This window comes from Salarias fasciatus, chromosome 19, assembly GCF_902148845.1.
Source record: "Salarias fasciatus chromosome 19, fSalaFa1.1, whole genome shotgun sequence".
In the NCBI taxonomy this organism is placed as follows: Eukaryota; Metazoa; Chordata; class Actinopteri; order Blenniiformes; family Blenniidae; genus Salarias; species Salarias fasciatus.
This window is the reverse complement of record NC_043763.1, coordinates 21,892,941-21,919,331: the sequence shown is the minus strand read 5'-3', so window position 1 is coordinate 21,919,331 and position 26,391 is coordinate 21,892,941. Positions and strand designations below refer to the sequence as shown.

The window sequence follows — 26,391 nt, the reverse complement described above, 5'->3', positions numbered from 1 at the left end:
GTTGAGCTCCGCTCACCCTCTTTGCTGACGCCCAGGCAGCCTTTCAGCTCCTGCAGGGAGATGGCCCTGTCCTTATTCAGGTCACAGTAGTCGGTGAATTTGCGGGCACATTTCTTGGGTTTGGCTTTCTTCTTCAGGTACCTCTTGAAAGGTTTCTGTTCCTTCTTGTTGATGTCGTGGCTGCCGTTGTTATCCAGCTGGGCAAAGTACCAGTGCACCACCCTCTCCTCCAGAGTGTGACTGGGGTCCGGCTCCACAAACCTGAGGGAGGATTCACCCGAAGAGACGAACATGGAAAAACACTTTCATGTAAACATTTTACAACATTTGAAATTAGTTCAGATGAGAATGTACTTCTAGTAATGCAACCTTACAGATATGCAGAGATTATTTTGACGTTTTTAAATTCAAGTATGACCTACATTAGTTGGATCGCAACAAATTGCTTCGTTTACAATCTTTGTATCTTTGCATCTTGTAGCATTCATCAACCACAAGACCACAGACAGTCTGAGGCAAGATTAAACCAACCTGTGTAAAACAGTTAATGCAATGCTTCTATGTATTTGATTTAAACTGATATATACTGAGTGATACATCCCAAAATAATCAGCTGAATGACACAAAAAATAAATAAATAAATAACACAGTACAGTTCTTTAATGAATGAGTAGGACTATTCCATTCACTATCACTTTTTTTTAAGCAAAGTCAAAGTACATTAAAAACCTGCAAAAAAAAAAAAAAACTTTACCCCCAATAAATGCATCAATAGTTTTGCATAATTACATGCAGCTATTACATTTCAAAAGGTTTTTTTGTAATGGGTTAAGGGTTAAAATGACAGCTCAGCTTGCATTAACATCTCGGAAAAGATTAAACTTTTAAACTCAGGAATAATAATAATAATGCATTGGTTTTATACAGCGCTTTTCTGGACACTCAACGACGCTTTACATTGCATTATTCATTCACTCCATACTGAGTGGTGGTAAGCTACTATTGTAGCCACAGCTGCCCTGGGGTAGACTGACGGAATGTCAAATGTCTTTTAGTAAAGGAACCTAATGCAGACCAGTTTCATTATTTGTGGATCAGATTGGTAAAGTAGCACCATAATAACCTCTAGATTTAAACTTTAAACTTTTTCTTTGTTGCAGTGAGAGAATATGTGATGAAAATGTCTATTTTTGCAAAAATATAATATGCAAAAACAATAGGTTTCACTATTATGTTGTGGCCACTACGCATAAGTAATTAAAAAAAAAGGGACATTTTTCCTATTTGTTTGGTGGACCAGATGGGAACCTCTTGTAGGTCAGATTTGGCCCACAGTCCTCATGTTTGACCGCCGTTTTAGACAAAGCTCAGTGTACAAGGTACGGCCAGCCGCTTAATGAAATATGTTTCGGTCTCATCTGCATACACAGAGTGAAAGTGAGCGTTGTGCAATGAAGAAGACCCGCAGGAAAGTTTATTCCTGTTCAGGTTTTCAGTAAAGAACTCAAAAGCTCTTCTCTCTGCAGTCCCACGTGACACTACTTACCTCCCGCCACCAGAGGGGGCTGGTGAGTTTATGGCTTGCACCATGTCTGTGGTGAGGGCATCTAACAAGCTTGTAATGAATTCCACTTTCTTCCCCTCTGGGCAGCCTGTTACGAATCAAAGACAAAAAGGGAAACAAAGAAAAGAAAAATTACCTTCCGCAACTAATTTGAGCGATTACGGCAGAGTGAAGCCGAAGTGTCCCCAAAGCCCCAAACACCAGCGAAACCAGACTGATCCATGTCAGAGACCAAACGCCTTTTCGCAGAAACGCAAATACAAATAAACGCGTTTACGTGGCAAGCAGCCGTGTGAGCGGCAGAGTCATCCTGAGCGTTTTGTTTTTTTAAAAAAAAAACCTCTCAGCCGAGGCACATGGCGAGAGGTGGGACAGAAGTGTGCTGTGATGAGAGCGCTTTGTGGAGCGCTGCAGACCTGTTAACTTTTATGACGCGATTCTGAACACCTTGGGTAGCTCTCTTTAATTGCCCAGATGTATGGTTTTAATAGCTCGCTTAACCAGTGCAAATTTTTCCCTCTTAATTGTGTCTCTTAAAGGGAAACTTCAAACGCAGCTGCGCAGTAAAGTAATCTTCTCCCTCTCTTTCTCACCGGCTTTTCGTAGCGGATCCAAACCTCCTCTGAGCACTTCTCACGTGGGAGGTGGGCCGCCGCCCCGCCAGGTGAATCTAATTAGCATTTCCGACGTGACGTGAGGCTGGCAGAGCCACTGCCTCGCTGTGCTTTAATCCAAGTGTTAAATTGGGGTGTTATGAAGCACGAGGTGATCGTGAGGGCTGCAGGACGTGAACGAAACGTGCCGTAATGTTGTCAAATATTGATGATTGGCAGTAAATACGAAGCCTTCAGTAGATTTAATTCACACCTGCTGTGACTGATTACTGTTCTTTTGTTTGCGTCTTGGTTTCCGTCACACCTGCATTTCAGACCAGCAGCGCATCAGAAGAGAGAACATTTCAGCTGATTTTTCTCAGATTTTTCAGACTTCTGCCCCACAGCAACCAGTTCAGTTTTAAGATCTCCATTGATAAGATTTCTATTAATAAATTGCCCAATTTTCAGTTATCTTGAATTTGCTGAGGGTGAATGCACCGTGCAGGGCGATGCTGCTGAGCTAGTGAGATATTGTGCTGCTCCCTAGAATGTTCTCGAAGAAAGAAAAAGTGCAATCTGAAACACTTCCACACTGCACTGCATTAATGTGCATGTAATAAAATTATTACCAGAGTAATGGCCCAGTGGTAGAGCATCCGCCTCACAACCAGGAGGTCGTGTACCAGCCGGGTCATACCAAAGACCTTCAAAATGGTACCTGCTGCCTTCGAGCCAGGTGCTCGGCATAAATAGGACGGGGTAGGAGGTGGAATACGCAGAGCTCCCATAGGTCTAACCCCCCCCAACTGTAGCTTTCACTACTCACAGTAGTAGCTGTGTGGCCTGGGGTTACGAAACAGAGATAGGCGCCGCCTAACACACTGGTGCATAGGGAGACTTTGATTTGAGTTAAATCATTGTGGTTCACTCATTAAACTCATTTAAGCATCATTCACTCATTAAGCATCCTCTCACTCATTTAAGTGGGAGGAAGATGCTCTATAATCTGGATTTTCTTATGTAGAGTTTTAAACATGCTATTTCAGGGAAACCAATTGCACTTGTGGCTTAATTCCGCTTTTGACTTTTTTTTATTATTCAAACTGAAGCATACATTTATTTCACACTGCTAACTGTAATTTAAGGCACTTGTTGACACGGGATAATGCTAATGTAGACAGAAGCACTGAGTTTGTTCAGGATTAATGGAACACTCGTCCTGTAGTGAACAGCAGTTTGTTGCAAAGGTCACAGAGCTGCAGACAGTAATGCTATTTTTGAAGTTACAGCTAAAGGTTACAGTACAGCTGTGTATTCAAATTACTAACAGTACTGGCTGGATTTTATTTAATTTATTGTTTAACGTCATCCAGGTAGTTTTGCTTGACATTAAGCTGGACTGCAGAGCTATTCGCTGTCAAATATATTCTTGGGAAAGTGAAAATATGTCCGAGCTGAGTTAAAACCTGAGTTATTTCAGGGTTGATGAGGTGCACATCATCCAGGAAACAGGAGATCAGTCAAACAGGAACCTCGACAACTGTTGGAAAGAAGGCTAAAGTGAAGAAGTTGTGGATCGCGGTCATTCTCTTTGCTTCGTTGATGTGGAAAATGCTTCAGCTTGTGCTGCAGATCAACCTCAAAAAAACGTTTTAATGCCTAAAGTCCAAATGTGGCTTTGAGGAAAAAAAACTCCTCTTCAGACGCTGCCATAAAGTCTGAGAGGTTTTTTTTTTTTTTTTTTTTGTGCTATTATTATTGTTTTCCACACAAGACAAAAGCAAATGCAGAACAGAATTAATGTTTTTCATGAATGAATGTCTTTGAAATAGTTTGTTGATACAGGAGGTAGAGATGGAATCTGGGGTGAGGAGGCAGAGTCTCATCAGGGGGCCGAAAAACAGTTTCAGGGAAGATTCGGGAAATTTTGTGGAGATGTTTCCACTTTCAGGTCAGAAATTAAAAAGAAAAAGGAAAAACCCCAGGACAGTGAGTTTTCATGTGGTGTCGCCTCACAGCGAGGTGGGCTCGGGGAGTGTCTGTGCTGAGTTTGCATGTTCCCCCTGTGTGATGGTGGCTTCCTCCCACAATCCAGAGCTGTGCAAACTTAATATCACACAGTATCACAGCAAGCAGTCACATCAGAAATCCCTTAACTCTGTGTGAATGGAGAGCTATGGTCTAAAGACTTAAACTAGAGGAAAAAAATAAGCATAGATCATTTTTATATTGTTCTGATAATTTTCCATATCATGCAGTATTAAAACCTTTTTGTGTTATACCACTGTTTATGCCATTTTTCTTTCGAAAATCTAAATCCTAGTTACTCATTTTATTTAGAATAAAAATGTTCTTAGTTCAGTTGGTTGGTCCACATGAGTACAGTAATGACACACTTACTGCATTACTGCAAAAAAATTCCATTGTAAATTGACATTGAACTAAAATTAAATTGAACAAGTTAAACTTTTGAAAGTGAAAGCAGTTTCAGCTTGAATCATTTATGGTAATGGCCATTTGTGCACGTTACAGTGAAAGTTATTAAAACCATGTTTTTCATCTGACAGCTCTTTACGTTTTGTAAGAAAAGATTTTGCAGTTTGTGTGAATCTGTTTAGATTTTAAATCTTATACAACGGACAGTTTCTGCATGTTTTCACAAATTCACCCTCACGGTTTGGCTTTGAACCCTAACCCTGTATTCCTTGTCTGCTGCTCACTCAGGCCCCGTTCACACGACAACGTTTCAAGTGAACACGCATCATCTTCACGGTTTCGTTCTGGAGAAGTTTTGCTTTTATACGGCAAAGTTTCAACAACGATGTCAGTTTGCACGAAAACTGCAAAATTGGACATGATAGCTGGCACACTAGCTCCACTGGGCTCCCTGCAGCCCCCACCCAGAAGCCCCTCAAACCCCCCCACATCAGCCCACAGTACCCAGAAACACTCACACCTTCCATAAAACACGCCACACATCTGCTGCACAGTCAGGAGTTTGCTCCACTCTGTAAACCCACCAGGTGGGGGAATTAAATAAGACTTGCAATGCAACTTGAAATGATGGGGAAGCAAAAGTAAGTGAGCATTAACGAGGGCAGAGGAGTGAGAGGGTGAGGTCGTGACCTCTGGAATCTCTGATCTTTGTTGCCTGGGAATCCGACACCACGAATCAGTTTTCACCACTTCTAACCAAAATACAGCTGCATGCTTTCTGCATTCGTTGTCTGTGTTTAGTGACAGTCAGAGTGCAAGGTGAGGGAACCTGTCAGGTCTCGGCCTTGGAACGGATTCTCCGTGTCGGGGCGTGGGTTCACAGACTCGCACTCGGGCGTCTGGTACCTGTTACAGAGAGACGGAGACACGAGACAGAAGCTGAGGAGGACGAAGACTCGCAGCGCTTTAGTGGCCTGCCAGAAGTCTGACACATCAAACCAGCACCTCGTGCAAGTTCACAGATCGTCTCGGCTCTGGAAATCAAAACGGCTCAGTCCTTGCAGAACTGAGAAGTGAACACATGAAAATCATCTGGAAATGGAAACATTCAACCACGAAGTGTTGCTATGAAGACTGAAGACAGCAAAATATCTTGCTAGTTTTTAAAATGTGAAAAAAACTGAACGTCCTTAGATTTAAAATAAAGTTTATGTGAAATTAAAAAAATATTTCAGACTTCTCCATGTAAAATAATTCATTCATTCAATTGTTAATAGATTTTCTCAGCCATTCACCTCTTCATTCATCCACACATGCAATCATTCATTGATTCATTTATCCACTCATGAAATTCCTCCATTCATTTATTCATCCATCCATTCATTGTCTAGTAAACTGATTTATTCCTCCACTCATGCATGAACTCTATTTACTTTGTCATGCAGTCACAGTCATGCTAGCATTCATGCATTCATTCATTTACTCACAGTCATTCAATCACTCACTCTTTGATTCATCCACACATCTTTACAGTCACACATTATCTTTTTATTCACTCACGATTTCACCACTCACTCACTCACTCACTCACTCACTCACTCACTCACTCTTTCACTCACTCACATCTCTCTCTGTCTTCTCCCCCAGCAGGTATTATTCTGTCTGCATCCTGACGTCTTGAATCTCCCTTCTTGCCCTTCGGCCTCTTTAATCTGCTGCTGTTCTGTGACAAATCGCTGCCAGTGATTCATCTTTCCTTTTTGTTCAAGCACAATGGAGGATTTCATTAATCTCATGCGCTCAGACCTGCAGTTTGGGAGGTGAACTGTTTGGCGTCGTGCGTGGCATGACTCGTTTTCTCCTGGCGATTGTATCAGTGGTTTTAGAACACGATGGAAAATTGAGCATGTGTCTTTCATTTGGCTTTTTTTTTTTCTTTTCAATGCAACTTGTCTTTTTACAGTCTATTCAACCACTGATCTCAGGCAGGATGTCTGATGCATGACTCTGCACCGGGGAAAGATCTTGAGGATGAATGGCAGAAGTTCTGAATCCAAATTTAATGCAATTGTCTCCAGAGCAATAATCACATTAAATACTTTAACGCTGCTAACATACAGATGGGAGTCTTGTGGGTATAGCTTTTGCGGCACTGTTTCTAATTTTATTTTATTTTTTCCGCCTCCGTTCAAAGTCCCTGAGAAAAGAAACACCATCTGTTGAGGAGGTGGAGTTCGCTTGGAAGCAAGAACAAAACAGTTGACACGCAATTAGTAAAAGCAGTAAAATCAAACAGGCTGCTGACATACACTATTTCAACACAATATATTTAGGCATTCCTTAAAATGCAACTTTTTGAAAACGGTTTCCAAGGTGGAACTTTTGGAAAATGCTGTGTGTAGATGGAAAAAGTTTTTGTAAACGCTCGGGCTCCATCTCTGTTTTGCCAGTGGAAACGCTGCTATTGCACATGCGCGCCACCGATTGTAGTAAACAGTTTTTCTGCTCATGTGTGAGAAGACGGACAATAAGTTCAACGTTTTCCTCTGGACTGTCATGACTCCCAGTCCAGATTCTCCTGGAACTTGGTAGTTTTAGAGTTGACAGTCACCTTAATAGCAATTCTGTCTATAGGAAGGTCCGTGTTCTCCCACTGGTAATATTTATAGCGTATCGTTCTCTGCCCACATGTTTGTGTGGTTTTCATGGAAACGGACATCATTTTCAAAACGTTTCTGTGTAAACAAAAAACTTTTCTGTAATGAAATAGCAAAAAAAACAGTGCATCTTCAGCTGAAACTGGGCCTCAGAATCATAAAAAGACATTTGTTACCGACATGCCTCTCGGAACATTAAGACAAAAATTTAGGATGAGGCATTGTCAGATTAGTTTTCTTCTTCTTTTTTTTTTTTTCTTCACCAAACAATGTGTTGTAAAATGTTTGTACTGAATCATTCTTCAGTTTTACGCCTCGACAAGGAACATTTTTCAGCGTACCTGAGAAAATTCCTTTCCGCTCGCCCATGTTCAGAGTTACATCCTGTTAGTTCCTCAAATGAACTGTTCAGTGTTGTTTACGTTGACATGGGAGAGGGCGGGGATAAAAGGTATAATCTCAGTGCTAAACAGACACTTAGCTTTGCAGGTAAACCAGTGTCACTGGCAGTGAACACCGAACGAGTCAGTTTACACTGAACAAAGCTTTTCTTCAATGAAAACTTTTTTTTTTCTTCTTCCTTCCATAATCTTACCTGGTGGAGGTTCCCGGGATGGGTCGCCCAGTGTCAACCAGGACACACCAGCAGTAGCCCGTGGACTGGTGACACTGGACCGCCTTGTAAAGACCTCCCGGCCCGCAGTCGGGGATGAAAATGGCCTCACGAGGATTCTGCCGGGCGTCTTCCAAAGCAGTCTGTCTCTCCTGGTCACAAGAGGGAACTTTCTCTAAAACCATGAGAAACACACTCAATACAAAAAAACACACGGATCACATGTACAAAAACCTGAATAACAAATTTCAGTACCTCTGGCACCGATAATTGTGGAAAATGGCTCATTCAGTGATGTATTTTAGAGATTTTTTTAGTGCTTTTTTTTCTCTCTGATGCTGAGAAATCAGAACTTATTCTGCACATGTACCACTTCTTATGGAAAAAAAGAGCTGTTGTTATTCTGAAGCGTTCAGCTGTGGGTCAACTCTGTGAGTCAGTCTAACAAGTAATTCACCCAATGATTAAGATGTTTTAAAGTGAAAATGAACCTTTCATTTCATTTTGGTGGTCCAATTCACACAAAAACCGTCCTCAATGCCTTTACCAGCCTGTTTTTAATATAAAACAACCAACAACGGCACTTTTTAGTCAGGTTTGCCAGCGATATCAGCATTTCTTTCGTTTCGGTGTGAGTTTGCATCATTTTCAAACCGTTGCTGTATAAGCGTGAAACTCCTCTGAAACAAAAGCACAAAAAGCAAGCGCCATGTTAACGGGGCCCAAGTTACGTCGAAGTGCGTCAATAGTTAGTGGGAGGAAGATGGTCTGTTTGCTGATTTGTTACTAATCAGATGTGCAGATGTCCTTGAAACTTTTTAAAAACTTCCGTTTGATTTGTAAATACAAACAGGAGTTTGGTGTAACGGTAACAGCGCCGCTCTTCACCGGAAATGGCGGCTTCTGGCTGCTTAGACTCGCATCTCCCATGATTCTGTTCAAAAAGAGGCCTCGGCTCTTTAAAGATGCTCCTACAGTGTCTTTTTTTTCCCCGCTCAGCGCCTTGTATTTACACTCACATCCATTTAGTCCATTGCTCACTCTTAAGCACAAGTACAACACAACGTGTTACCATGGTGACGAAGTGTCTTTTTTTTTTTTCTCCTAACCACTCCTGATCTGTTCTTCATTTCACGTTCAAGTGAACTATGAAACATTAGGAACCAACAGCAGAAAAGTCACAGCGACTTTTTGAAGCTGCTGCTTCAAGGTGGTGACGTTTTGACTTTGTTGAGGACATCAGGCCCGAAATATTTTGTCTCGTGCAGCAAAGAAACCAGAACATAAAAAAAGGAGAAATGATGCAAAGGCCAAGCTTCAGGAGGCGGAAAGAGATTATCGAATATGTGGAGTCGATTTTCTATTCCTAAACTATGGAGGAGTGCTCACACCCGTTACCACATCGGCACATCTCTCTATGGTTACTGGCGTTCCTGGGTGGGACTTGGTAGTTTGATAGCTGAGAGTCACCGAAATGACAACGCAGCTTGGTCGTCCCTCCGTACGAAGGCCTATGTTCTCCCATTGCTTATGTCTGAAGCATTTTGTTCTCTGAACACGTGTGTGTTTGTGTGTGTGTGTGCCTGTGGTTTCATTACAAAAACAAACGGCACCAACTAGTGACCCAACATGAAAACTACACTGTTTTCAGTCTCTGCCATTTCCATGTAAATGGACATCCTTCTCAAACCGTGGCCTTGTCAACACGAACTTTTTTCTGAATGCAAAAACGATGCATTTTCACTTGAATGTTGCTTTAAATCCCTGAAAAATTAATGAAATGAAAAGAGATAGAGCCTCCTTCCATTAGGTCAAATTAAAGCTTCTATCATAGTCTCAGGAACAGCCGCATTAATGAGGATTTTACATTTTATTCTATTGCCATATTTCCTGGCCTATAAGTCACATCCGTTTAAAAATAAAAAGTACTGTGTGTGACACAATTACTTTTTTACGCCGAAAAGTAAGTGCACCCTCTTTAAGTCTCATCCAGCAGATGCTGATATATTTTTAGCTCACAAATCCTTGTTTTCTTCATCACATTGTTCAATGTTGCTGAGAAGTTTTTTTTTTTTTTTTTTTTGGCAATTTTGGGTTCAAAAATAGTAATAATGGAGTTTTTTTCTGAACTATAAACTATAGTTAAACTATAGTAGCCTTAAGATGAGCTTGTGACCAGAAGATTGGTCACAAGCAGCATTGATTGCTGGTCTTCCTGGTTGTGGATTAACGCTGAGTGTATCGTGTTCATACAGGAAGAAAACACTAAAACAGTCCCGCTTATGCAAAACAAATCCCAATAAAGACGCTGCCCACAGAGAGACTGACTGTAATTACTTCTTAAAACATGATCCGCAAACTGGAAACGCAATAGTCTGCCGTTAACCTCCGTGGCTAAGTGAATAAAGATGGAGATGAGAGTGGCGGCAGGTTCAGCGGCGGGCCCCGACACACTCAGAGGAGAGGGAGAGCGAGCGAGCGAGCGAGCGAGCTGGGGAGGTCATATTTCCTCCGCTGCCTACCGAGCAACCGGTTTCTCCTGTGAAGACTCACACTCAAGTGTTCTTAGTGCTGTTCCTGGCCAAGGTTCCTTCACATCCAAATTATTTAGCACTGTTTATTATACAGAGGTTCTGCTGGCGCCAGGCGCAGGGATTCCCAAAAGAAAATTGTTTTTGTACATATAAATGGAAAAAGGCTGGACGCTTGCAATGCAGTCCTTTCGGTTTTCTGCCTGTGTGTGAAATTCAATCGTCCCCGCCTGCCTCGCATATCTGCATTTCTCCTCTATTTATTTTTTGTTTTCGTTTCTTAACTTTTTTCTTTTTTTTGTGGATTATTTCTCTTCCCTTTGGAAGGAACTGAAAGATGAGAAACAAGAAAAAAACAAATATTATCCCAAACCCACACACGTAGAAGTCAGGAACAAATGTAACAATTTGCTGTTTGTGGTGATTTTCAGACTGTTCAACCCTTCATCGGGCACATACTGGTCTTCACTCATCTGTTTACTATTCCGATTCGTCCGGTTGAGGTTTGCCGGGCTCACTCTGGGGAAAGGCAGGACAGCGGAGGGGAAACCCACACACTGAATTACTGTGCCCAGGGAGAACATGCAACCTCTGCATGAAGAGGCCCACATCCAGAGTCCATTTAATGCAACGTGAAAATATGATTCTTTTGTTGCGTTTTGGATGTCGAAGCTCAGAGTCACTGAAAACATCTGTACTGGCGCTCAGATCGCATCCATGTGCGCATGTACACTGCATGCGCACGACCGTCATGTTAAATACTTCTTCTGCACAATCGCCAGTAAATTCAACTATGTGAAATGCAGTTTCTTGTATTCTGTAGCAATGAGTAAATTGTGATGCAATGCACATGAACTTGCTTAATGAAGTGGTAAGGAAGGTTTAAACTCACTATTATTCAGCATTGTTCAGTTAAAGTTCATTCAAGCCATGTGAAACCACCTTTGAATATTTCTCTTTCCTCTTCTCAGCTTTCTGCGACCTCCTCCTGGTCTTTCTCCTCCATCCTCCACTCGGTTTCACTCCAATGGCTTTCAGCTGTGTGCTAATCGCTGCAATATTCTCTCTCTCCTCTGCATTTAAAACTGTCCAAATGCTGGGAAGAGGGGGGCGTCTGAAGAGCAGATGTTTGTCTTTATAGCACCGTCACCTTGACACCATTTGCACGTATCGTGCAGAAAAATCCAACACAAGTGCATCCCGCCTCTGACCAAACATGCAAATAAGATGACATTCACACTGCCGATTTTTATACAGAATTAATGACATGACTGCATTACGTCTGCTCTGCAATTTGTTTCTCTTGTGTTTGCTTTGCTGCAAGCATGAAGCAGAGCTTACTAACTTCTCTGCTTCTGCACACTTTGACTTCAGCACATCTGGCAGCAGGGCGTCCGCAGGAAAAATGGACCCTGCATCGCTTTGCCTAAGCAAACACGCTTTACCAACAATCTTCACATTGCTCTAAATCACAATTATGGAGCATCCAGAGACGCAGCCGGTGAATGAAAAATGTGGTTTATGTGCGTATGGGAGGAGGAGGGAAGACATGAAGGATGGTTTCAGCGGATCTTTTCTGTTTGCAAACCCTTTCAGGGGAATACAGAAATCTCAGAGGAACTTCTACAGTTGTTACTGTAATGAAAAAGAAGCTGATGAGTGTGATAACTTCAGCATGATCTGTTGTCAGCGTGCCCCGGGAGCTGTAAGGTATTTATTACATGAACATTTCCAGGAGCTGTCTGCACCGTTGTGTAAATGAATCATCAAAATGCAGCGAAAGCTTTGCATTTTCACTTGAAAAAGTTGTCGTGTAAACAAGGCGTTAGTAAGAAGCAGTTTAATGCTCCCAACTCTCACACACAGGCAAAACCTAGGAATCAGGCGCACACACACACACACACACACACACACGGGTCATGCAATCACATGCAGATGCAGACGTATCGCTCAAACGTGAAGACATCTCCGACTGAGTCGACCTTGTCGCTCGTCCTTGGAGGACGCCTGTGTGCTTTACATGTGGATGTCTCTATCCCGCCCCATTTCTGTTCCGTCCGAGACGAGCGAAGTCCGTGTTTGTGCAGAGCGCCGACGTACGTCAGCAGCCGCTCACTTTCAATTCAGGGAGAAAGCTAAAAATAGTGGAGCGGCTCGCTCAAGGTGTTTTATTTCCTTTTTTGCTGGTTAGGATGACGCAGAGCTTTCCAAATGAGCCAGATTAGATCTGAAATACGTCTGTAATGCAATCCACACGTGTCTGTTTGGCTCCAGTGTGCAAACACTGAGGAATCCTAATGGGCTTTGGAGTCGCTCATGCAGCAAGTGCACTCACTGGACAATATAGAAAAATCTTTCGCTAAAGAATTTCAACAAAAATACAAGCAAACCTCAAAAAAATGAGAAAAAGGAGCAGAGCGGACGAAGGCAGCAGGGTAAAAATAAAACGCTGAAAGAGCCGTAAGTGAGGTGTAAAAATAATGTCTGCATAAATATCAGAACGTCCATTTAGCTGACCGCTCCAGAAAGTCACGACAGAATCGACGCGACTCGTCTCCATCACTGCCACGACCAGGATCAAACCTGGCTCCCTACGCCGGGGCGTCAAACATAAGGCCCATGCGCCAAAACTGACCCGCAAGAGGCTCCAATCCGGCCCAAAAATCCACCAAGTTAGTTGTAAAAATTTCAAGGAAGTTTTTTTTTTTTTTTACAAATTCCTTAAAGAGCAGCAAACACAACGCAGCATAGAGACCCTAAGATCATTGCGAAAAACTAGTATTATCCTCAAAGCCACGTTGTCTGGGTAAGTTTGTAAAAACCAAATTTCTGTTTTTTGCAGCTGAATCATTAAAACTGGCTTCATGTTGGAATTGTAGTAATTTTGAGTAGTAATTGTTTGTGAAGACTTTAAAGGTCATTTTGGCACTATTTAACCAGTCTGGCTGTATGTGGTGTCTGACCTAAAACCTCTGTCTTCGGGCTTTCAGGCTGCAGAATTTACATGCTTTCCATAAAAAAAAATAATGAAAAAGAAGAAACCTATGTTTGTCTGTATTTGCATTTGCACAGTGATAAACTGAGAGACTGTGTATTGTGTAACTTTCCTGCACATATAGTGAGCTGGGATCGGCTCCAGCGCCCTGCGACTCTACGTTAGATGTATCTCAGAACATAAGGTTGATTTTCTATATCCTTTTATCTAATAAATTGTTCCTATTTTTTTCCCCAAAACTTAAGTTAATAAGTACGTAATAGTTACTCCATCTAATGAAAGTCCACAGGACAGTTTTTACACAGGTATGCCACAGACAAAAGCTCTGTAAAATTCCTTTGATGTTTACTGTAATCTCCATAAAAACGTCTTTGGGTCCAGTAAAAGTTTTAAAAAGGGTCTGTTTGAGAAACAGCCTCTCGGTTGTCATACACAGTGGTGCTGGTTGTGGTGCAGGTGAAGTGAGGATGTGCTGTCTCTGCTCACTTGAACTGTTTTCTTCCCCCTCACAGTTTGTAGCACACAGTCCAGACCTGGATCAAACTGTAATTGACACATACTGTAAGTTACATGCTGTTTCTAAACACGCTCAGCACACACCAAGTGGGTTTCAGGGACGAGTGTGAATTCAACTAACTACTAAAACGCTTGTGTTTGGCCCAGGTTTGCACTTGTCTCAGAGTGACCCCGTAACGTTTTCATTCGCAGTCTGACCACGTCGGGTCGGTCTGACCTGCAGTTCTTCAATAAACTCGCATGTTATCTGATTTTGGAGCCCTGGAGTCGTGTTTACGCTGTTTTGCTTTTGACTGAACTGTTTCTCAAGGAAGCTTCCAGAGGCTCCAAAACTACACGGGGTGAGTATTCTAGGCAGCGCAATTCACCATTTTATTCAAGGTTTTATATCAGTTTTTTAAACCAGACACCGACTCTTTCTGCTTTTCAGTATATTTAGATTTCCCTTTTTATACACTCTTCAGTTGGAAAAGTCAGGATGGGGCGTGCTAATTGGAAACAGGGCGGTGGTGTTTCACAGAGCTGCCACAGCGGACATCTTCCAGCTAAAACATGATCAACGCGGCCCCAGCCTCAGTCACCGCCCGCTCGTCCCCTCCTCACCACATCGCCATCATTCAAATGTCTCAGGAACCTCAAAATGTGATCAGGTGTTTGTGCGGTCCAGAGCAGCACGTAATCTGAGCGTGTGCTGCAGAAGTGAGTCAGTGAAAGGGTTACAGACATTTACAGTACTCATGCATCCATAATCCTCATGATAAATGGACACACTGACCAAGCTCTACGCTGGAGTTGTGTTTTTTTATTGTAAGAACAACACTTTTTATGAGTAGGTATGAATTATTTAAGACTAAAAGCTCATTAAAACTATTAAACTTTCAGAGTGAAATATAATCTAACCCAAGATTTCCCCTCCCTACTGCTTTTTATGTCTTATGTTAAGCATGTTTCTTCTTTACTGTAACTTACAGTGAAAAGTATCTCAGATACATAAAATGCTGATGGGTATATCGTCCAATAAAAAGTTTAAAGTCAAATATGTCAAAAAAAATAAATGTCTAATAGATTTTCTGAGCTTTAATAAAACCGGAGCGATGCGTCCGCCCCCACCGTTCACCCGCTGACTCGGTACAGAAGCGTAAAAGCCGTCCAGCTGCCCAGAGGCTAGTGAACATGTCGGGCTGTAATTGAAAAGGAGACAGAGAAAGCTAAACAAATTACACCAGAGGAAAAGAAACTGAGAAACCCAATCCCGGCGGCACGGGGAAATGTTTTACATTTCGTCCCGAGCTGCCGGGATTCCGAAGCCGGCCGACGTGCGACACTCTGTTCCAGCTTCAAACAACTTGTTGGTGTAGTTTTCACATCTTGTAGTTTTCAGCGTGTGCTTAATAATTTAGGCTGAAAACGGAGCGTAAGCAGTGCGGAAGGAGGGGCTGTCAGAGGCTCGATCTGGCTTCGCTCATAGAAAAACTGTCAATTCAATTTAGTGTGCTGTGTGCACTCTGCTGGTCGTGTAACATATCATATTAACTGGAGGGTCTTGGCTAGTCTAAACAGTTCTCAGTGTCAGGCTGCGATGCAGCTCGAATGATGGGGGAAGGTGGCACGGTGGAGAAGAGGATGGCATTGTGGCTTAGGCACTTTTCATGCGGGGTCTTCCTCTGCTTAATTTAGACTTTAGGTTCTACTCTCTTGCTTCTGCACTCTTTTGTTCATTCTGTCGAAGCTTACAGAAACGCACCAATAGAGCAGTACCTTCAGTAGCCACCAGGAGCAGTGTTGAGATTAGAAAACAAATGGTCAAAGAGGGAGTTTCGCGTGACACTTTGGATTGCTGAACTCTTGGTGTTACACCGGTATGTAGATTTAGATCAGCGTCCTCCAGTGGAACGGAGGCCAAACTCTCATTTTAACATGTTAGATGTATAAAAGTGTTGAGGTTCACACCACTTGAAGGAAGTGTGTCTGTTTTTCCTTCCATGTGGAGACCATAAATGAGCCTTACATTCGGAGCCAGTCTGACGCAGAGCAACATATTTGGGTGTAAAGGATGCTGATAACCACCAGAGGGCCCTCAAGAGCCCTCGCTCTCCAAAAGGATAAGATTTTTTTTTTACTACAAACTTGTTCATCTATTGGGGCCCTTCATTTTGCTGACTTCCAAGTACCGTAAATCCTCTAATAATGACCTGTATTCCTTTAAAAGCCCGTCTCCTTTAATGACCGGGTGCATCTTTGAAGAAAACTCATAAAAGCCGCCTCCCAATTATAAGCCTGTTTTTTTTTTTTCTTTTTCTCTGTGAAGCGCTACGGCGCTGTACTGACAGTAGTCTGTGCTACAGCGCCAGTCCTCCTGGTATGGCGACTGTGTGTATTACATGCATCCGGTAAAAATGGCGGAGGGACAGAAAACATTCAACTTGATGTTGAGATATAATTTGTTTCACATCGATTGAAAAAAATAAAATCTAATTATTCGAATTAATTCGATATATGCTCAAGCTCTAAACTGCACCACTTTTTGAAAATTATAAAATATAAGCCTCTCTCTTATACATGCCTCCTTCCATTAAAAGCCTGGTGCCAGATCCAGTTGAGATAAACAAAAGCCCCGGCTGCTATAAGAGGATTTACGGTAAAAGCCATTAAATAGGACTACTGGTTATCAGAGCACAACATCTACTGTTACTACGTATCTACTGTAAGAAGTATGATGTAAAAAACACGGCTGATAATGAGTGCAACGTTTTGGAAGCAACCCTCCAGCTGTGCACTGTAAAACGTGGCTTAGAAGATGAATGACATGTCGTGACTAATAATGATACCAAAAGCTGTTATTTTGGAGATAATTTGTGTTATGTTTTGGTTGTCCATCTGTGCTGGTTTTCAGCGCCATGAGCCACTGAAAATGAGAAAACTGTGAGAACATGCTAACAAATGGGAAGAAAAACCTGAAACGCTACTACCGTGCATGTTACACAACAATCCAATGATTGCTTCTGGAGCCGAGATATAATTGTCGTATTGGGAGGGGACATTGGAAATGGTCTGTCTCACCTTGCTTCCTGGTGGTGGAGCTGTTCTGTTTACTCTCCTTGTAGACCAGCTGCTTGATCCACAGTGTTGGAGCGGTGATCTCTGCAGAGACAGAGAGAAACACTCAGTCTTCCCAAAGCAATCACATGTATCAGCTGAGGTTTCTGGAGTTTTCCTTGAAATCGAATGATGCATTTCCATCCATCCATCCATTTAAGGATCAATTAACCTCCCATTCATTTTAATAAATGTGATATTAAAATTGAACACTAAATTCCAGACATGTGCACAAAAACCACAAAATAGGAATGCATTAGGCTGGCACCTCCTGAAATAAAAGATAAAACTCAAAACAATAAATACAATGAGATTTCCAATGTATTTATATTACTCATTTCTTTAAAACAGCCAATCACGTTCCTAAATATTTCACACTATAATGTGAAACATTTAGGACCGTTTTGAATTTAAAGATTGATTTGTTTGTGTGTGAGGCTGCCACGCTCTGTGAGTTCGTTCGTCTCAGGTAGAAGATGAGCGAATCGTGAAGATATCCATCATCATGGCTGAACATCTTGCAGTGCGACAGATTTCGCCTCGTGTAGACGTCACAGTTATTTTCAGAAAGTGTCAGAAATCGTCTGACTCCGTACAGCTGTGAGCTGCAGCGTCACTGACCGATTTCAGTGCAGCAGCATGTGAGCGACGCAACAATCAGAGAAATCGGCCAAGTGTATACTCAAACGGGGGAAAAAAAGTTTGGCAAATTCTGGTTTAAAATTAAAAAAAGAGGCCATCTTTGTACAGATTTGCCAACAGAAGGTTTACATGCATCATGTGTCATGTAGCCTTCTGGGAGTTCCAGCTTGGGAGCCACTTTTTCAAAAATTGGCATTTGCAGTGTTTGGTAAACAGACCAGCAAAATGCTATGAAAGTTTTGTGTTTTCACTCGAAAACAGAGACATATTTTTTTGTTTGCCCGTGACGTTTGTCTGTCGCTGTGAGGATGCTCACCGTCGCCCTCGGGAGGGACGTGCGTCTCCATGGTGGGCGTGGGCTTGGAGCCGTCGTCTGGGTTGAGGGTGAGAAAGAAACGGAAAGAGACTACCATTATTGAGGTTAATACAATCTACTCTCCAGAACTGTTGAATGGTTGGGATTTGCACATGGCCCGGCCAAGACAAGACAGGTAGAAAGACAGACGGACGGACAGAGAGACTGAATGATAGAAAAACACAGGACGACCACCCTCGTGTGGTTCACAAACAAACACACAAATACAGAAAACACTGTCGTTCCGACACGCTCAGGCTGCCACTTTTCACACACACACTCACATTAGGACACCCGTCAGGATCCTCATGACTGCAGCACACATGGAGATCATTTTCACAGGGACAGAATCCAACATTAATCCAACCACAAGTTCTCCGACTCGATCCGCTTTGTTGGTCAGCAGGTTGGTCCAGGTCCATGTTCTCATAAAGCACTCGTATACCGTAAACACATGTTCCACATGAGGGGGAAATCTGATCATGTAAAATATTACAATATATATATATATATATTTTTTTTTTTAATCCAAAATTTTCCATAGCTGTAAGTTTGAGTTATTTGCAAGGTATAAATATAAAAAGTCCTTGTGATGGTTTGATAACTGTATAAAATAAAATGCACTCTGTCGGGCCTGAACGGTCGACGCACCTTTATAAAAGTAAAATGTCACTTTTACCCTCATGACTTAAAGGTGCTGTAGGCAGGATTTTGCTAGTCAATGCTAATTTTTCTGTGTTTTCTTTGGATTAAATGTCAGAGTACCCATTGATAATCCTTTAGGAGTGTAGCATAACTGCACTATCGCGAGGGCGCAGCGTTTCCATCTGTCTCTGTTCTGAACTGAAAAGGAATCTCCACAGCTCCAGGTATCTTTGACCAATCAGAAGACCCTGAGGCTCTAACCGTGATTGGTCGAGGGGTGTTCGTTGCAAGTTCTTGTGGGAGGGGCTTAACTTGCATAAGGGCGTGATGTCAGAGAAAACAGGACAGGATTGGCTGTGCTGGGTTTCAAATCGCCATCTTAGATGGGTCAAATCGCAAGATGGCGGAGATGCAGAATCCTGCCTACAGCACCTTTAGTATAATCAACTTTAGGAGGCCTGTCAGTGTCAGAAACGTGTCTGACTTCAAGTAAAACTGAGGATCACATCTGGATCAGTGCAGAGTGACTCATACTGTCGTGCAGTGTGATGTCCAAAGTCTGAAAACGGAATAAGCGTTTCCACAGCTGCCACCTGCAGGACTTCTATTGTAGATTTCATTATATATTTTAGCTTTGTCTTTGTGACCAATCATCTTCCCTTTTCTTCCAACTTGAGATGAAATTGCTGTTATGTTTGATGGCTTCCTGCATCAGTGCATCCCTCTCCACAGTATCACTGCATGCCTGACCCAAGCAAACCAACTGTGCAGTTTCCAACACATCGTTCTGGTGTAAATCATCTAATGTGCACAAAACTCTGTCGGTGGATCACCTGCAAAAAGCATGCAGAATGAATGCCTAATCTACTTGCATTAGCAATTTATCACACTTTAATAGAGGATCTTAATCAATCAGACCCATTTTGTGCAGAGACTTCCTAGAGTCTGTATATGCGTTTGTTTCTTCATGCCTGGTCTCGGTTCTGAGTGAGCTCCCAGGTTAATACAGGTCGTGTGGAGGCGGCCAACGGCGACAGTAAGAAACACTTCACCTTCAAAGTAAATTCAACTCTTTTTTCCAAACCAGTTCACCTACAGGTTCATCCAGTTGAGCTATATTGAAAGCTTGAGTGGGCCGGACTGGTAAAATCGTTCCATATAATAACTTTGAAAATTCAACTTTAATGTTTTTCTTTGTTGTAGTGAAAAATATAGGTCACGAAAAAGTCTACATCATTATAAAACCGAACAATAGAGAATTTTTCAGTGTCACCATATAATCCGTTTTCATGATGCTTTCTGGTGTAGTATAATCTTTAAGAAAAAAACTCTTATAGCCGTTGCATGTTTTTACAAACTGCTCCGGACAGAATGGCTTTGAGGCTAATGCTAGTTTACCATCTTTCATTTCAGCATCACTGATCTCTCAGCTCAGTGCCATTACTCTCACAGGCTACTCTCAAGAAATCTCTTTAAAAAAAAAAAAGAAGTCAGTTTTCTTTGAAATTTTCAAGATTGTCTTGGTGGTTTGGGGGGCCGGAATGCAGCCTCTTGCGGGCCGGTTTTATTTTCTTTATCAGAAATAACCGTGATTTGTTTCAGATCAGCGGGAAAACATGTAAAGTTGGAGTATTATAAGGTTGTTTTGGGGGGTTTTGTGCCTTTACCGGCACATTGTGTGATTTGATTTCAGCACAATTTGTGTAGCTGTTAATTAACAGTCAATTCATTTGTAACTCCCAACAATATAAAAAGTAAAGTTCTAACATTGGGATAGCTCTAGTTACTAATTTTAACTGTGGCCTCTGGGTAGCATATGGAAAAAACATGTATTGTGATATATTGTAGTATTTTGAGATGTATTTTTTTTTTTACAATTACAGAGAATGTAACTAAAGACTGGAAGGAGTGGCGATGGCCTGTATGATGCTAATTTATCTCCATAATAATATTTCATTTCGTCTCCATCTTGACTTTTCCTACTGAAGAGTGTATAAAAAGGGAAATGTAAACAAACTGAAAAGCAGAAAGAGTCAGTGTCTGGTTTAAAAAACTGATATGAAACCCTGAATAAAATGGTGAATTGAGCTGCCTAGAATACTCACCCCGTGTAGTTTTGGAGCCTCTGGAAGCTTCCTTGAGAAACAGTTCAGTCAAAAGCAAAACAGCGTAAACACGACTACAGGGCTCCAAAATCAGATAACATGCGAGTTGATTGAAAAACTGCAGGTCAGACCGACCCGACGTGGTCAGACTGCGAATGAAAACGTTACGGGGTCACTCTGAGACAAGTGCAAACCTGGGCCAAACACAAGCGTTTTAGTAGTTAGTTGAATTCACACTCGTCCCTGAAACCCACTTGGTGTGTGCTGAGCGTGTTTAGAAACAGCATGTAACTTACAGTATGTGTCAATTACAGTTTGATCCAGGTCTGGACTGTGTGCTACAAACTGTGAGGGGGAAGAAAACAGTTCAAGTGAGCAGAGACAGCACATCCTCACTTCACCTGCACCACAACCAGCACCACTGTGTATGACAACCGAGAGGCTGTTTCTCAAACAGACCCTTTTTAAAACTTTTACTGGACCCAAAGACGTTTTTATGGAGATTACAGTAAACATCAAAGGAATTTTACAGAGCTTTTGTCTGTGGCATACCTGTGTAAAAACTGTCCTGTGGACTTTCATTAGATGGAGTAACTATTACATACTTAGTACCTTAAGTTTGGGAGAAAAATAAGAACAATTTATTGGATAAAAGGATATAGAAAATCAACCTTATGTTCTGAGATACATCTAACGTAGAGTCGCAGGGCGCTGGAGCCGATCCCAGCTCACTATATGTGCAGGAAAGTTACAAATGCAGTCTCTCAGTTTATCACTGTGCAAATGCAAACACAGACAAACATATGCTTCTTCTTTTTAATTATTTTTTTTATGAAAAGCATATAAATTCTGCAGCCTGAAAGCCCGAAGACGGAGGTTTTAGTTCAGACACCACATACAGCCAGACTGGTTAAATAGTGCCAAAATGACCTTTAAAGTCTTCACAAACAATTACGATTCAAAATGACTCCAATTCCAACATGAAGCCAGTTTTAATGATTCAGCTGCAAAATACAGAAATTTGGTTTTTACAAACTTACCCAGACAACGTGGCTTTGAGGATAATACTAGTTTTTCACAATGATCTTAGGGTCTCTGTGCTGCGTTGTGTTTGCTGCTCTTTAGAAATTTGTTTAAAAAAAGAAAGAAAAAAAAAGTCACGACGAAGCCGCATGCTGTCGTGACTTTCTGAAGGGATCAGCCAAATGTACATTCTGATATTTATGCAGACATTATTTTTACACCTCACTTACGGCTCTTTCAGCGTTTCATTTTTACCCTGCTGCCTTCGTCCTTTTTGCTCCTTTCTCTCATTTTGAGGTTTGCTTGTATTTTTGTTGAAATACTTTAGAGAAAGATTTTTCTATATTGTCCAGTGAGTGCACTTGCTGCATGAGCGACTCCAAAGCCCATTAGGATTCCTCAGTGTTTGCACACTGGAGCCAAACATGTATTTCAGATCTAATCTGGCTCATTTGGAAAGCTCTACGTCATCCTAACCAGCAAAAAAGGTAAAAAACACCTTGAGCGAGCCGCTCCACTATTTTTAGCTTTCTCCCTGAACTGAAAGTGAGCGGCTGCTGATGTACGTCGGCGCTCTGCACAAACACGGACTTCGCTCGTCTCGGACGGAACAGAAATGGGGCCGGATAGAGACATCCACATGTAAAGCACACAGGACATGCAGCAGATCTCAGCTCACCTTTTCGACCGGAGTTTGGTGGCACTGGTGGTTTATCGGTTACTGACCCTGTGAAGGAGGGGGGGAAAAAATCAATCAAAACAAACAAAGTTGAAGACAGGATGGCAGCGACGGCAGTTCATCTCTGATCAGGATGCGCGTCCCTTCAATGAAGTCACCCCTTGCTTCCGCTTCAGGTTAACAGAGGACACACGCCCACGGAAAAACAGCTCCCACAGATTTCCCGATCTCGTTTTAGCAGGTCATAGTGTTGAATGTTCATTCCATTAGTACTGGAAACGTATCTCATCATCTTCACCCGGATCACAACAAACCGGAAGGATCTGCTGCGACAGCTTTCATCGTCATGTGGTGCATGCAGGTGTTTGTTGTCATGCAGGGATGCACGTGGGGCGAATTAGACGGTGCAGTTGTGAGACAGAAAAAAAATAAAAGTGGTGGTGGTGGGGGGGGGGGGTCTTAGAACGAAGGCAACTAGAAGGAAATTTACTACCTGACAATCCACTCGTCCCAGCATGAGTTCCCATAAATTCACGGAAGTTTCCTGCAAACGTATGCAAGATGATTGATTTGGGTCAGAGTGTACAGGGCCGTCTGAGCATGTCAGCAGCGGTTAACTCAGAGTGGGGGGGGGGGGGGGGGGGGGGGGTAAGCACGTCAGGTGGAGCAGGATGCAGGACGGAACGGGGACAGGTGTGCTGCTGTGCAGAAAGAGTTCATCCACAGCACTGCCATTCTCTTTTATTAGTCCCCACTCTTCACAGGAAACTCTACAATAGGTATATTTCAGGGATCAGTTTTCTTTTCAAAGCTTTTTAAAGTCAAGCTACAAAATGAGCAGTATTTATGTATAAAAATAGCATATAAATACGAAATTTCAACACCTGTTTCCAAAAGATATTATAAATATTGTTGAGTCATCCCAAGAGGTGGATCAAAAGTGCCTTTTATCACTTGTTTTATGGCTACTGTGATTCAGTACAGAACCACTGACTGTTGTATGAGTTTCTATTTTATATCTGGGTGTTTTTTAGGCGTTTCATTGCTTTATTTCAACTCTTCTACCTGTGTTTATATATTTGTATTGTGACAAATGCACGGACAGCATTTAGAGTTCTGACTATTCTGATTGTAATTCTTCACGATTGTTCACGTTTGATCAATTTGGAGACCTGGTGCCCTTTCTGGGAAGATAAGGTACTTTTTCAACACGAATTTGGAGGCTTAAAGTCAAAGATCCTTATTTGTGTTCCTTTAAGGATAAATGATATCTGAAGAAAAGATATAAACAGTCTGCAGCGACTAATAAAACACAAAAGTGTCAAAGTTTGGAGCAACATGAGTTTATATTTCATGTGGAGAACATTCACTTCCATGATTCACCACTGTGATAAAACAGAAAAACAGTCCAGGCTACAGTGATAAATTTTCAGCACATGTGCAGAAGAACTGTTCACTACAGCCGCTGTGCACAGTGCACACGGACAGCAGCAGCGTTCCCGCCGTCTTCATGAAGACGGTGCATGTAAACGGACACCCAAAACACTACGAAAGTTTTGCGTTTGTGTGATACACAGAAAATTATAGTTTCCTCCAAAATGTTTGCTGCAGAAATATTCAAACACCTCAAGCTTCTCTCTGAACGTCTGCAATGCCTCGCTGAGGTCTTTAAAACAGAAGAAAGCATCGAGGCTGTCTGGTATGACTGGCTGGTGAACGCTGCTCCGAAAACGGCAGGTGGCAGGATAAAGCACAGCTGATTAGTGGACAAGTGGAGGAATGAGGAGTCGCCGAAAACGCAGACGGGAACAGAAAGAGGGAAGAGAGGGAGGGACGGAGCGTGAGGGGAGCCGTCGGTCGTCTGTGGAGCAGTTTCAGAGGGGCGTGCGACCACTTTCACCACACTCTCCTCAGAAAATGTGCACCATATGCTGTAGTGGCTGCGCAATCCAATTTTGGCAAAGAACTCTTGTGTATTATCTTCTGAGGGAAAATGATGGTGATTATCATAAAGTGTTCCCATCCAGGATGAGTGTGCGGAGCCCGGCTCGGGCCTGCTGAGAGCACTTAGACGAGGGGCGGGAGGGCCGAGAGGCCCCCTCCGTGGACGGCCATTAGCCTCCTGGTTGACCTTGCACCTGCTATGCACCACATGACATGTAATACACAGGTGCTGTTCAGTTCTCCGTCATCTGCCGGCTGAGCTCAGCTTTCATCTTTCATCAGCAGGGACGGTTAATTCACTGCCAGTTTACCTGACTGAAATTCCACCGGGGGTCCTCCCCGCCCAGACAAAGCCTAAACTGACTCTTAACCGTCCTTAACCCTAACCAATGCATGCTTTGTTGCAAGTTGTAATTTTTGGTTGCAATCTGGAAACTGATCTGTGACTCTTCATAATGATGGTTTTACATCAAGCTTACTACATTGCAATTGTTGGTTTTATTTTTAAAGCATCTCTCAGCACACAGATTTTTCCTGCTTCGGCTTCAGTTGAAAAAAAGACTTGAACATGGAGAGATTGTAATTTCTGAAAAAAAATTCAATCAAGTCTACAGTTTTGTTTGGATTTATGAGTTTTTGCCCTTAATTGTTAATACAATTGAAAAGGTCTCTGACGTTGTCCTTTATGCAATAGTTCACTGACCTCAGGGTTCCTTACGGGGACCTCTGATTTCTCTCCGTTATGTTCCACTTTATACCGATAACACCATCACATATAAATCCAATCGATCGTCTTCAAATTCAGGCATTCAACATTTTATCTGATATTCATAGTTTTACAGATGTTTTTGTATTAACCACTCACTTGATTTGTACTTCAGGTATTGAAGATTGTGATGTTTATCAGAAAGCATGAACACTGTCTTTTCACTGCTTACAGTAGACTTTGCTGATTTGTTCTGAATCGTCCTTTTCTCACTCATACTGGTGCATTTAAACTGACATTCTCACACAGAAGGACGTCATTATCATACATATAAATTTAAACTATTATGTCTTGCAAATTATCTGCGACATATTACTTCTATTAATCTTTCTGTTTGGTGCCATCTGTTTAAGACTAATCATGAGTTACATTCATGATGCCAAAGTGAAATAAAATTACCAACCAAGCTTCATCAGTGGCTTTTCAAGGAGCTTCTGTCTTCTTGAATTGTGTGTTTTGTGCTTACTCTCATTGTTTTTGGCCACAGTGTGGTTGAAATGCGTTGTTTATTTTCCGTTTCTCCAGTCATTTCATTCTTCCTTTTAGTTTCTTGGATTGTGTTATGGTGGGGCCTCTTGAAAACAAATCATGCATCTCAAGAGGTTTACCACAGGAAAACTTTCAAGCTTCATTTAGTTGAACACATCCTTCCTTTTTGGTTGCAATGTAAACATTTTGTATATTGCTGTATGATTCTTCCCCAGATAACAAGAATCCACATTTTGCTGCCCCCCCAACCCCTCAGTACCTGAACACACCGGGGTCCTGTTGTGCACAGAGGAGCCACTCACAGGCTTTCCGTCACTGTTGACACACCAGCAGTAGCCTGTGAGCGTATGGCACTGGACCTGCAAAGACAAGGAGGAGGAGCGAAAGACATTATTATATAATTATCTGGATTGTGTTCAAAAGATAAACTTAACCTTGAAAAGACTTGGCGTGGAATCAAACTATGGTTTTTCTATGGGAGTGGCAGTGCTAGCCACTCCTCCTCCATGCAGCCCTCTTCAGACGGTGAAGCAGCCCTACAGTTGATTTCCTATGAAATTTTATACTGTAGATAAAATTCTGTGTCAGCCTCAAGCCTTCTATCCATCGATTGACTTCAGGATTGAATAATTCAAAGAGCAGCTTTAGCGTCTCGTCAGTGTTGGATTCCTCCTGGATGCATTTTCTTGGGTGAAGAAAAAAACGTGTGGGACGCCTCACAGGAGACTGACGCGAAGAT

The 26,391-nt window shown here is 42.1% G+C and overlaps 1 protein-coding gene across 6 annotated transcripts in view; it reads right to left on the bottom strand.

Annotated features, from left to right (window-relative positions):
* smoc1 (SPARC related modular calcium binding 1) overlaps window positions 1-26,391 on the bottom strand; it is a 67,457-nt gene that overhangs the window by 8,562 nt on the left and 32,504 nt on the right. For 3 of the 6 annotated variants that reach the window (XM_030117413.1, XM_030117411.1, XM_030117412.1), the window contains exons 5-13: window positions 25,912-26,011; window positions 22,947-22,997; window positions 22,454-22,501; window positions 17,963-18,052; window positions 16,969-17,049; window positions 7,849-8,041; window positions 5,426-5,502; window positions 1,547-1,652; window positions 17-261 (exon numbers count right to left, since the gene is read on the bottom strand). In XM_030117413.1, the coding sequence (XP_029973273.1) occupies window positions 17-261; window positions 1,547-1,652; window positions 5,426-5,502; window positions 7,849-8,041; window positions 16,969-17,049; window positions 17,963-18,052; window positions 22,454-22,501; window positions 22,947-22,997; window positions 25,912-26,011 (991 nt within the window). The remainder of the gene's footprint in view (window positions 1-16; window positions 262-1,546; window positions 1,653-5,425; window positions 5,503-7,848; window positions 8,042-16,968; window positions 17,050-17,962; window positions 18,053-22,453; window positions 22,502-22,946; window positions 22,998-25,911; window positions 26,012-26,391) is intronic. The other 3 variants (XM_030117414.1, XM_030117415.1, XM_030117416.1) reach the window with 3 other exon arrangements.